Source organism: Crocodylus siamensis, chromosome 10 (assembly GCF_052110815.1).
Source record: "Crocodylus siamensis isolate JL-2025a chromosome 10, ASM5211081v1, whole genome shotgun sequence".
Lineage (NCBI taxonomy): Eukaryota > Metazoa > Chordata > Crocodylia > Crocodylidae > Crocodylus > Crocodylus siamensis.
This window is the reverse complement of record NC_143404.1, coordinates 53,745,825-53,758,004: the sequence shown is the minus strand read 5'-3', so window position 1 is coordinate 53,758,004 and position 12,180 is coordinate 53,745,825. Positions and strand designations below refer to the sequence as shown.

At 45.2% G+C, this 12,180-nt stretch overlaps 1 protein-coding gene across 1 annotated transcript in view; it reads left to right on the top strand.

Annotated features, from left to right (window-relative positions):
• ARHGAP40 (Rho GTPase activating protein 40) overlaps positions 1-11,154 on the top strand; it is a 69,303-nt gene extending 58,149 nt beyond the window's left edge. Inside the window, exons 14-16 of the mRNA XM_090064082.1 lie at positions 4,231-4,391; positions 5,321-5,376; positions 10,750-11,154. Of these exons, the coding sequence (XP_089920208.1) occupies positions 4,231-4,391; positions 5,321-5,376; positions 10,750-10,856 (324 nt within the window). The 3' untranslated portion in view covers positions 10,857-11,154. The remainder of the gene's footprint in view (positions 1-4,230; positions 4,392-5,320; positions 5,377-10,749) is intronic.
• The last annotated feature ends 1,026 nt before the right edge of the window (positions 11,155-12,180 follow it).

Genomic DNA, 12,180 nt, shown 5'->3' with positions numbered 1-12,180 from the left:
TTCTCGGCAACAAGGGTGCACTGTTAGCTCATATTCAGCTCATTGTCCACTGTAACCCCCAGGTCCTTGGATCCTCCTCTTTCCCTTTCTCAAATACAGGCACCCCTTTCTAACCATAGGGGACCTTTCCCAATCACCATAGGCAACTGGTGCCACCTTAGTCAGGGGGAGCAAGTGCCACACCAGCGACCAGTCAGCGACTGGTGGGGTCCCCCCCGCAGCCAATTGCACCGACTGGGAAATAGCCACAACAAGTCATCTGGCGCTTCCACTCCCTGAGAGCACTGGCTGGGGGGAGGCACCAGGTGCAGTAGTCTTGGAGCTGACATTGCCTGTGAAGACTGAAGTGAAAAAGACATTGAGTAATTCAGCCTTTTCTTCATCCTCTGTCACTAAGTTGCCTCCTCCATTCAGTAAGGGACCCATACTTTTCCTGATCCTCTTGTTACTGGCATATTGGTATAAATCTTCATGTTACCCTTCAAATCCCTTGCTAGCTGCAACTCAGATTGCACTTTGGCCTTCCTGACTTTATCCCTGCATGCCTGAGCAATACTCTTATGCACCTTCCTAGTTGTTTGTCCACCTTCCTAGTTGGTTTCCTCTAATCAATTTCCTTTTTGCAGTTTAGCTTCCTGAAGAGTTCCCTGCTGAGCCAAGCTGGTCTTCTGCCATACTTGCTAGTCTTCCTGTGTGTTGAGATGGTTTGTTCCTGTACCCTCAGTAAGGCTTCTTTAAAGTACAGCCAGCTCTCCTGGACTCCTCTCCCCCTCAGACTGGCCTCTAGTGGGAGCCTACCCATGATTCCCTGAGAGAATCAAAGTAGTTTTTTCTGAAGTCCAGGGTTTGTACTCTGCTGCTCTTCTTCCTTCCTTCCCTCAGGATCATAGATTCATAGAGTCGGAGGGGACCTCAGTGGGCCATCTAGTCTGACCCCCCCGCCCCTAGCATGGGGTCATGTGATCCCAGCCAGGTGCCTGTCCAGTCTCCTCTTGAAGACCCCCAAAGATGGGATGAGCACCGCCTCCCTTGGGAGCCTATTCCAGGTTCTGGTAACCCCAGCCATGAAGAACTTTCTCCTAATGCCCAGCCTAAACCTTCCCTCTAGTAGCTTATGGCCATTGTTCCTTGTCATTCCAGGGGGTGCCCTGGTGAACAGATCATTGCCTACTTCATGTTGCTCTCCCCTTTATGAATTTGTATACCACCACAAGGTCCCCTCTCAGCCTTCTCTTGGAGAGACTGAAGAGGTTAAGGTCCCTTAGCCTTTCCTTGTAGGGCCTTCCCTGCAGGCCTCTAATCAGGCAAGTTGCTCTTCCTTGGACTCTCTCCAGGTTGTCTGCATCCTACTTGAACTGCTGCATCCAGAACTGGACACAGTACTCCAGCTGCAGTCTGACCAGTGCCATATAGAGAGGGAGAACCACTTCCCTGGACCCGTTTATGAAGTACCTACAGATGCATGACAAGGTGCAATTGGCTCTGCCAACTGCTTCATCATATTGGCAACTCCTGTTCATCCTGGAGTCAACAGTGACTCTAAGATCCTTTCTGCCTCCATGGAGCTGAGAAGGTTGCCCCCCCAGCCTGTAGGTATGATGACAGTTCTTCCACCCTAGATGCAGCACCTTGCACTTGTCCTTGTCCTTATTGAATTGCATCCTGTTGCTCTCTGCTCACTTCCCCAGCCTATCTAGGTCAGCCTGGATATGGTTCCTTCTCTTCAGAGTGTTAGCTGCACCCCATAATTTTGTGTGGTCCATGAATTTGGTCAGCGTGCTTCCCACCCCCTCATCCAGATCATGGATGAAGATGTTGAACAGCACTGGCCCCAGAACTGAGCCCTGAAGGACTCCACTACCCACATCTTTCCAGGTTGACACCAACCTGTCCACTACCACCCTCTGAGTGCGACCCTTGAGCCAATTTGCTACCCAGTCTATCATGTAATCATCCAAGGCAAATCCCCTTAGTTTATTTATAAGGATGGTATGGGATACCTTGTCAAAGGCCTTCTTGAAGCCCAGATAGATAACATCCACCTTGACTTCTGCATCTAAACAATTGGTGGCCTTGTCATAAAAGGAAACTAGGTTAGTCAGGCAGGACCTGCCTGCTAAAAAAACATGTTGGTTACTCCTCTGCATCACATTAGCCAGCAGGCTCCCACAGATGTTCTTGATAATTTTTTTCTAGGATTTTCCCAGGGATAGAGGTAAGGCTGACTGGTCTATAGCTGCTCGGGTCCTCCTTCCTCCCCTTCTTAAAGATTGGGATGATGTTAGTCCTCTTCCAATCCTCCGGAACCTGACCCGAGCACCATGAGTGCTCCTATATCCTTGCCAGTGGATCAGCTATGACCCTTGCTAATTCCTTCATTACCTGTGGGTGGAGTCCCTCCAGTCCTGGTGATCTGAATATGCCTAGTCCCTCCAAGTGTCTTTTTACTGTATCGGCACTGACTGTTGGTTGGCTGATGTTCTGTTTGTTGGTGTCTGTGATGTATGTTGAGGGTTCATCTAGATTCCCATTTAAGAAGACGGAGGCAAAAAACTCATTGAAGAGCTCTGCTTTGTCACTGCTATCTGTCACTAAGCACAGCCTGTCCTGTATGGGTCTTATGCTACCCGCACCCTCTTTTTGCTCCCAGTGTACCTAAAGAAGGTCTTTTTATTGTCCTTGATCCCTGATGCTAGCCTGAGTTGTAGAGTTGCCTCAGCCTTCCTGACTGACTCCCTGCAGGTGCGGGCCAAAGAAGTATACTCCTCCTTCCTAGCTACCCTCTGCTTCCATTTCCTGTACACCTCTTTTTTGCCCTTAAGGTATCTTGGATGCCCCTGGTTAGCCAAAGGGGCTTCCTGGATAGTGAATTTAATTGCTGGATAGTGATTTAATCATTTGGTGATCGCTGTCCCCTAAGTTGCCTTGAATCTGCAGGTCCCCCACCAGGTCACCCCCTGTGGCCAACACCAAGTCGGGCAAGGCATTGCTCCCGGTGGGGACACCTTACCTCCTGTGTTAGGTGGAGGTCCTGAATACAGGTTAAGAACCTGTGAGAGCGGTTAGATCTAGCTGATTTGCTCCTCCCAGCATATGTCTGGGTAGTTAAGGTCCCCCATGACTACCATATGTCTAGATCTCATAGCCCCTTTGAGCTGCTTGGAAAATTCCTGGTCTAGTTCATCGTCCTGGTGCGGCAGCCTGTAGGAGACCCCCACCACCAGATCCCTTTCACCCTGAGCCCCTTAGATTTTAACCCACAGAGACTCTGCTTGACCACCCTCTGACCCTAATTTGCTTAGGGAAGATGTGTACTGTTCTTTGACATGGAGAGCAACTCCCCAAACTTTTTTCCCTACTCTGTTTCTCCTATACAACTTATAGCTCTCTATTCCCACCACCCAGTCATGAGAAGAGTCCCACCAGGTTTCAGTTAGTCCCACTGAACACCATCTGTGCGGCCATGCATTGATCTGCAGGATGCACCCATAGATCATAATGAATTGCAGTAGGTTTCATGCCTCATCCTTTCCTGTTTGTGCTGACTGAGTTTATCCACATTCCATTTAAGTTACCAAATGGACGGTTTTATTTTAGAGAAACTGAGTCACAGTTCACAAATGGTGTACTGAACATAGTGCCTGCAAATGTTCCTTCCCCTAGTTACTATTCAGAAATCTCAAAATAATTGAATTAAATGTCTGGATGACTTGTTATGAATCTAGTAGTGTACAGTACAGTTAAAAAGTTGCTGCTTTACAGAAATGGGAGCTATTCAGTATTGAGCAGAGAGGTATAAGTAAGCAGGAAAAGCACTATGTAGTAGGAGATGATTAATATTTGAGATTTGCCTATATTTGCTGTCTTAAAACATTTAAAAAATCCGCATGGAAGCAGTTGTAGTTCTTCTAATGCTTATACTAACTTTTAACACGAGAGGGCGCTGACATGTGGAGTCTAAACTATCCAAAATCAACAAATCCACTCCTGGCTAGAACAGGGAAGCCAGTGTTGATCACTTCTGTTTGCTTTAATACAGCTGTGCATTTTCCCATCTCCACGTAATGTACGTGGGAGGTGGGCTACAGAATTAATCCCATACACATTACACCTAATTTGTTCTTTCATGTGATTTTTCACCTCTGGTTAGAACACTGGGCAGTTAATTGATGCCAGCATTATAGTCTTTAAACCTGTTTTTGTTTCTCTCCCTCCCCCTGTATTTCTTAGCCTTCCAAAATTGTGAAAGTCCAGACTTCCCTCTTCCTGAAGGACTCAATGGAAGTTCATCTGAACAGTGGAACCAAGGCTGCTGATGTTCTAAGGCAGTTTCAGAAACGCCTCTCTCAGAACAACTGGAATATCGTCAATACGGTACACCTGCTCAAATGGTAATAAGCACCTTCTCAGTTAAATAGACATGAAGTAGTGCAGGTCTCACGTGGCTTTTTTTTTTTCCTGTCTCCTTAGTTTGATAAAAGCTGGTGTGGGGCAGAGATCTACATGGTGACTGGCAGTCAGCTCTGCCTTTTAGACTGTTGTTTAAACTTTTAGAGTTGGGGTGTTTTGTATCCATATGGTGGACACAAATGCTGAATAACTGCATCATTGCACAGGCTGTAAGGGAACTTCCATGTCAAAAGGACTGTTTGGGTGGAGGGATAGCCCTCCAGATACTTTCTCAGCTTTCCTGTTGAAGATTGTAGCAATCTAGGAGGGAATAGTCTGTTAATGGCCAGAATATCCCCTCCAGTGCTAATCCAAATAAGTACATGTGTGACAGTATTTCCAAGATGTGTGTTGAGAAGATTTCACATGCCCTGTCCTCCCTCACACAGCACATGTCCAGGTTCAGCTGGATCCATTAGTGTGGATTAGAAAGCAAAACTACTCTTGTACTTTCAAATGGCTGCCATTCCTGCTATAGGCTTCTGCAGTTTTCCTTACGCAGATGATCTTTCCCTGATTGGGCAGTTCATCTTAGATGATCACTGCCAATAGACATTTTATTTATTTAATTTTACTGTTTTGCTCTTTATTTCTCTCCTGAGAATTCAGTCTTTTGTCAGAGTTTTGTGCAGATCTCTATAGTGGCCAAGAATGTCTGTCTTCCCTTCCTGCTGATTCTCCAGTGACCTCTCCAACAGTTACACTGTAGAAGCAGCAGCAGAGTTTAGTGCCCTATGTCACCTGGGGCTTTCTTTACCTTGGCTGGCCTTTGAACCATGAGCTGTTTCCTCGGAGCCATGTGTGATATGAACATCCTGTTTACAAGGCAGAAAGTCCAGTTACAGTTCTGTTTCTTCTTTGTCTCTTGCAGTAACGGTTCTGTTGAATCTATGAATTTGCTCCTCTGTGAAGTTGGCGGCAATATAGGTACGTGGGACTTAATGCTAGCTAACTAAATGTTGGTGGATTTTGGTGTGAGAGCATAATTATCATTAGAGGGGAATTAAGGGAAAGGGCAGAAGGCAGGATGTTGTGGGAGGGGGAAGGGTCATTGTGATCAAGGTGGTAGTCTTACTTGCTGAGGATGAATCACCAAAGTATCCAGGGGCTGTTTCAGGACTTCTGTGTCCTCTATGGCTAGGGAGAAAAATTACGCAGAACCAGGTTTAAGTGAGCAGAAGCTGGTTTAAACCTGTAAGGAACGTAAGTTCAGTGCACATAAACCAGTGTAAAATGGCTGAAACCGGTTTGAGAGAACTTGGTTGAATGTACTATCAGATGTAACTGAGATCAAATTGGTTTATGGAACCTCTGTCCCAGACACTTTCCTGGTTTAAGTTAAACCAGAGTCCCCCATTATGCCAGCATGATCTGTACCCCTGGGCAGGGTTGTGCTTTCTGCTTCAGTGGGGCAGGACTGGCCCTGCTCCTCTGCTCCCTAGGTGGAATATGGGGGGATGGGGGCAGTGGCGTGGTCAGATGCTGGCCCCCCTAAGATGAGAGGGGCAGGAAAGAGATTTGTTCCCTCCCTCCCCTGTGCCGCCAGTACGGACCTGCCAGGCATTTCTCTACTCACCGCTTCAGTAGCGGGGGCATGGCCAGCCCCAGCAGTAGCCTCAAGTGAACTGACCAGGGAGGGGTTTTAATTCCCCACTCCCTATCCCACTGGCACAGACCTGAGCTGCGGATCACCTGGCACTCCCCCTTCGCTGCTGCGGGGGTGGGGACATGGCCAGGTGCCAGCCAGTATGGCCCCCTGAGGTGAAGGGGGCAGGAAGGAGATTTAGTCCCCCCTCCACCGCTAGGGGATTGTAGCTGGGGTCTGTCAGCCTCCACCGATTGCTCCCTGCATGGGGCGAGTGGAAGAGTAAGCCCCTTCCCTGCCTCCTTTGCCAGATGTCAGAGGGAGGAGGAAAATAACTCCCCTCTGTGCCCCTGTCACCTAAGGAAGCCAAGCTGGATAGCCTCTGGCTGTGCCCCTGCTCCTGGCACTGGAGTGGCGAGGGGGTTGAGACCCTGATGGGGGCAACAGCCCCTGTCATGGTTTTCCAGGAGTGGTGAGGGGGGCTGCCCTGCAAGCGGGGGTGGACTGGGCAGAACTGCCACAGGCTGTGTGGCATGAGTGGTGGCACTGGGGTTCAGAGAGGTGGCCATAGCTCCCCAAACTCTCCCTAGCACTGCTGCTGCTCTCACCAGCCAGTCTGCAGCAGTGTAGCACCTTCACTGGGAAAAGGCTGGCACTCCCGGGAAATCATGATAGGAGCTGCTGCCCACCTTAGGGTCCTTCCCCCCCCCTTGCCGTTCCAGTCGCAGAGGTGGGGATGTGGCCACAGGCTGGCTGGCATGGCCCCCTTAGGCCATGAGGGCAGGGAGGGGGGTTATTCCTCCTCCATCCTGTGTCTGGCAAGGGGGGCAGGGAGGGGGATTATTCCACCACTTGCCCTGGACAGGGAGCAATCGGTGGAGGTGGTGGTCAAGGCTGGCATACACTCGCTGTGGTGCCCCGGGAATGAAGGTGGTAATAAACTTCCTTCCTGCCCCCTTTTGCCTCAGGGGGCCATGCCAGCCAGTGTCTGGCCATGCCCCCGCCCCTGTTGCTGCAGCAGCAAGGGGGGAGCACCAGACGGACCCCGGCTGAGGTCTGTGCCAGTGAGACAGGCACAGACCCTAGCCAATTCACTCCAGACTACTGGTGAGGCTGGCTCCCCTCCCCGCACCCCAGCACAGCTTGCCTGCAGCCCAGGGCTGCTCTAGCGCCCTCTGTGCTTTCTCCTTGAACACTGCAGGCATGTGCCTGCATTTCCTGAGTCGAGAGGGAATATCTATTCACTTGCAAATTGATTCAGTCTAGGCAGGTTAGATTAGCATGCAAAGATTGAATCAATTCAGGCCCTGGATTTTTGAATGCCTGTCCGTAGTCTATATGATGCATGGGTTTTTGTGTTGCTGAGACTTATAGAATGGGCAGAACAAGAACAGAAAAGGCTCAGATTTTCTCAAGAAATCACAACTTCTGGTTGGGATCAGCTCCCCCTGAGAACAAGGGCAATTGGAACCATGGGAGCTCTCTGGAAAATCTGGCCCCGCAGTAGTTTATTTTCCAGAGAAGTGTTTTAGAATATTTGTCTATGCTGCATAAGAAATATGACTGCTTCTACTTTGGTCAGGGCTTTATTGTCGCTTTATGGGACCCTTTAGTTCCGCAGGTTAGCCTAGTTTAATTCCTTGCAGGTAGAAGGATATGCTATTTCTAAGCTACCCCAGACAGATTCTTATTTAGCCTGTTTTTGAAAACCTTCAGTGAAGGAAAGCCCACAGTGTACCTAGGAATCTTGTTCCATTGTCCGAAAGTCCTTTCAGTTATTTAAAAAAAAAAAAAAAAAAAAGATTTCTAAGACTTAATTAAACCTCTTTTTCTGTTTTAAATACACAGCTTCATGTTCAGCTGTCCTGCCCTCTGTTGAAATGGCATTCTTTCTCTTCTATATGGCAGCCTTTTCAAACGTTCAGAAATGATCATGTCTATTTGTAATATACTTTTTTTTTTTCAGACTAGACATATCGAGTTTTCTCAGCCTTTCCTCATATGGCTTGTTTCAACCCTTATATCTTTGTTTCTCATCTCTGAATCCATCTACCATTTCCCTACATCCTTTTTAAAATGCTGTGCCTGGAACTGTATGCTGTACTTCAGCTGTGGGTTAAACAGTGATATTTTACCAACCTTGAGTTAATAAAGTGCCCAGCACTTTAGTTAATAAAGCCCAAGCTGCTGCTTTTGCAATGGCACTACATTTCTGCCATATTTTTTTGGAATTTTGGTCCTCTCCTCCAGCGTGTTTGCGACCCTTCCCAGTTCTGTTATCCAAATCTGGTCAGTAAGTTTTGGGTTCCTTTTTTTTTCTGAATCCAGATAACTAATAACAATGTTAAATAGATTGGACCAAAACAGACTCCTGTGACTTAGTATGAAACCTCCTGCCTCCGGATATTGATCTATTTACTCTTTGCTTGCAGTTAATCAAGCAATTATATATCCACTTAATGGTAATTCTCTCTACCATAGTTCACATTCCTCCAGTTTACTTATGAAAATCAAGCTTACTCCAGCTTACTGAAGTCAAACCCAAAGGTGTATAATATCTACTGCACTTTCCATACCTACCCAACTAGCTTCTCTGACAAGAAAAGGAAATAAAGTGGGATTAGCATCCTTTCTTTACAAATCACTATTGCCATTTAGTGACTGCCCCTTTCTCCTCCAGGCATGTACAAATTAATTGATTTATAATTTCTTCCAACTACACTGGTATTAGAGCAAGATGACCAGTCTATAATTCCCCTGGTTAAAGATGGGTACTATGTCAGCCTTTCAGATTCCTGGGACTGATCCTGTCATCTGTGTTTTGGCAGTTACTGCAGGGGCTCCGAGATGTCTTCAGCTGGCTCCTTCAGCACACTCAGTGAATGTTGTCAGGCTATAGCAATTCAGGTTCTTGCAAATTTTTCAGTAACACTCTGCACTCTCATGATCCCAAGCTCTTCCTTTTATTTGTATTGATTTTTTTTGTTGGCTGTCTAGTTGCAGTGTATCTCAGTCTTCACAAAAGAAGTAATCATACAGTAACTCTGCCTTCTTTGCATCCTCTTTGAATATTTTCTGCCTCACCTCCTTTTGATGTGAACAGAAGAACCAGTTTCTCTGATTTTTTTTTTTTTCCTGACATGCTTATACCCTCCTACACCCTTTGTAAATTATCTCTTTCTTTCACTTCTGATTTCCTAAATTTGACTTTCCCTGATCTTGCCATTCCTTACTAGGCTTCCTTAATGACTTGCTATTCCTTCCATTGTCTATATATTTCTTTCTTGATTTTTGAGATGCTCCTTTTGTAGTGACATTGGTTTCCTGTGGTGGTTCTTATCTTCCCCCATGTTGGAAGGTCAGTAAGAAAGTATTCCAGTTCTGTATCCTTTTAAGAACATTCAGTCCTCCTGGACTGGCTTTATCGCCTTAATTATCTATTATTTCCAAGGCAGTTGAAATCTGTCCTCTTGAAGTTTTAGTATCCTTATGTCTTTCCTACCTTAAAATCATGTTTTCTGTATAATAATGTTCACTTCCTCCCAAGGTTCTGATCACCTTTGTTTGCAACCAGTTCTTCCTTATTGATCAGAACAAGTTCCATGATAGATGGGCCCTGGCTAGTTTCCTCAGCTTTCTGAAATAATTTTTTCCTCTACACATATTAAGAACTTGTGGACATCTTATGTTTGGGAATATTTTTTTCCATTGGGTATTGAAGAAGTTAAAATCCCCCAATAAGCTACTCTCTTAATTAATCCTGAAGAAGGGTGCTTGTACCTGAAAGCTTGCAAATAAAGAATTTTTTTTCTTGCAAAAATCTAGTTGGTCAATAAAAGATATCACCTCTACCACAAGTTCTGACGCCTTAATTTTAGATATTCTTGTTACCTGCTTGAAGAATGTCTCATCTACCTCCTCTTCCTGAATTGGTCTTTTAATAAAATGTATACATCTTTCACAATTTACAAATAAATGATATATCTGTCAGTCTCTAACAATCTTGGATATCATTGGTACTACAGGTGAGGAGATTTTAATTAAAGAAAGTCTTACAGGAGCTACAGCTTGCTCTCACTCCTGCATATACAGGGACTGTTCATGCTCAGGCCTTGTTAAAACTGAACCTCTTCAGCTATGTTAGTTAAAGCAGTACAGTTTCTTTAGTATGGGTACAGACATTTTATTATAAAAGTTCTTTGCACAGGGATAGGCCATTCCTATATGGGAACTGGAAAAGCCATAAGAGTATAATGGGATCTATGCCTGGGCTTTTACCTATTGTCAGTAGATTGCTCCCTAAACAAAGCAGTTAAACAAATGTTCATGCGTAGATTCTCAGGTGATGTACGAGGAGTGCTGCATAAACAAGCAACAAAATATCTGTGCAAAACCCATTGCTATCAGGATTCTATAAGTGTGTGTCCCTTTAATCTGCGAGCATTTGTGTTCCAAATGTATGCGAATGAAGTTGCATGAACACAATAACTTTTCTTCTAAAAGCTCAGGCCATAATAAGCCTATTATTTTATATTAAAAAAAAAAAGAGAGAGAGGGAGAATGGGGGTAGCTCTTACTATGATTCATGTCAAGATTTTGTTCTAAATGGCTGTATGTATTGAAATAAATGTGACTAATACCAGGCACAGAAAAATGGAATACTTTAGGACTGAGAAATGGAAGTCTTTCTAAAAATTGTGGTTTTGTTCTAACAGGTGAACATTGCTTGGACCCAGACACATACCTCTTGGACTTGTACCACGTCAATCCTCATGCTGAATGGATTATAAAGCAAAATTCATCTTTTTCATGGATGATCTAAATAAATGATGAGCAAAAATAAACATTTGAGTTGAGTTTCTGGGAGACCGAAGAAAACTATTTACCAAAAATGCGTATGGCATCCCAGAATGAAGGATCCTTGTGACTTGGGAGGGAAAGAACCTTGTCTTACTGCTTTAGTAATAGCAGGCTGAAAAGGAGAGCACTAACTCTGACACTAACATAAAAGTTGGTAACAACAAGAGTCAATATTAGGTTTTCACACCTTGCAGATTCTTTGACCTTTAGCAGGGTATCTGTGAACATGGAGCTGAAGGGGAGGGAGGGAGGGAGGGGCAAGTGAGGGAAGACCTGTTCTTGGAGGAGAAACTGGTAGAAGACCTCTTAATCCTTTTGGATTTGCATAATTCCTTATTTTGACCACATCCTCATTTTTGGAGGAAAGAAATGGTCAAATGCTGTAGTACTGTCAGTAAATGTTAGTGTCCACCTGTTGCCTGTGTTAAGTACCACCGACTTTTGATGGAGCAGGGGGAGTTGGACCCTTTGGTCTTCGTTTTGTCTAACTGTGTTAGGCAACTTCTAATTTTCTTTGTGGAGGAGGAACTGAATGACCAGATATAAGGAAAAGCTGCCATTCTTTGTGTAACTAACTACAGTTAAACCTGTACACAAAGAAAAAATTACTGTTTCTGGAACCAAGATGAACTTTGGGTATCAACCCTCAGAAGCAGATACAGGAGATGTACTAACAGGGAGCTTCTTGCCTGAATCTGTAGAAGTCCTACTGGTAATGGGTCTTCTAGTCCAGTGGAAACTAACAGATGATGCCAACATGTGAAATGTCCCACTACTAATAAGGAAAGGCCAGAACCTGTTTGTTGGTTGGTTTTCTGTGAAACTTCTGTAGTAAAAGGTAGCAGAACAAGGATTCTGGATCGGTATGTAAGGATGTTTTTCAATATAGTTCAAGAATTTTCAAATCAGTGTTAATATGAGACTTATAGTCTGACCTGGCCACATCATGTAAAGGCCAGGTAGTTCTGGTTAGGGATAAGCGTAACTAGTGGGGAATGACTGGAATCATGTCTGCTAACTAGTGTGTACTGAATTGGGCCCATTGACAGATTGGATATATCCTTCCAGGACTCTGGAACCTGAGTGCAGTGGGTTTGGAGGGAAATAAGGATAATACAAAACAGTTGGACCTTGTTTGGTGTACACATGCATGTGACCTGCTTCCCCTTTGGGCTGGAATGGGACTGCAGCTTTGAAGAATAGTTCAGAAGTGTCACTATCCTTCACAGCTGTTCTGAAATACCTCAAGAACAAGCAAGCCCACTGTACACTGTTGCAGCATGTGG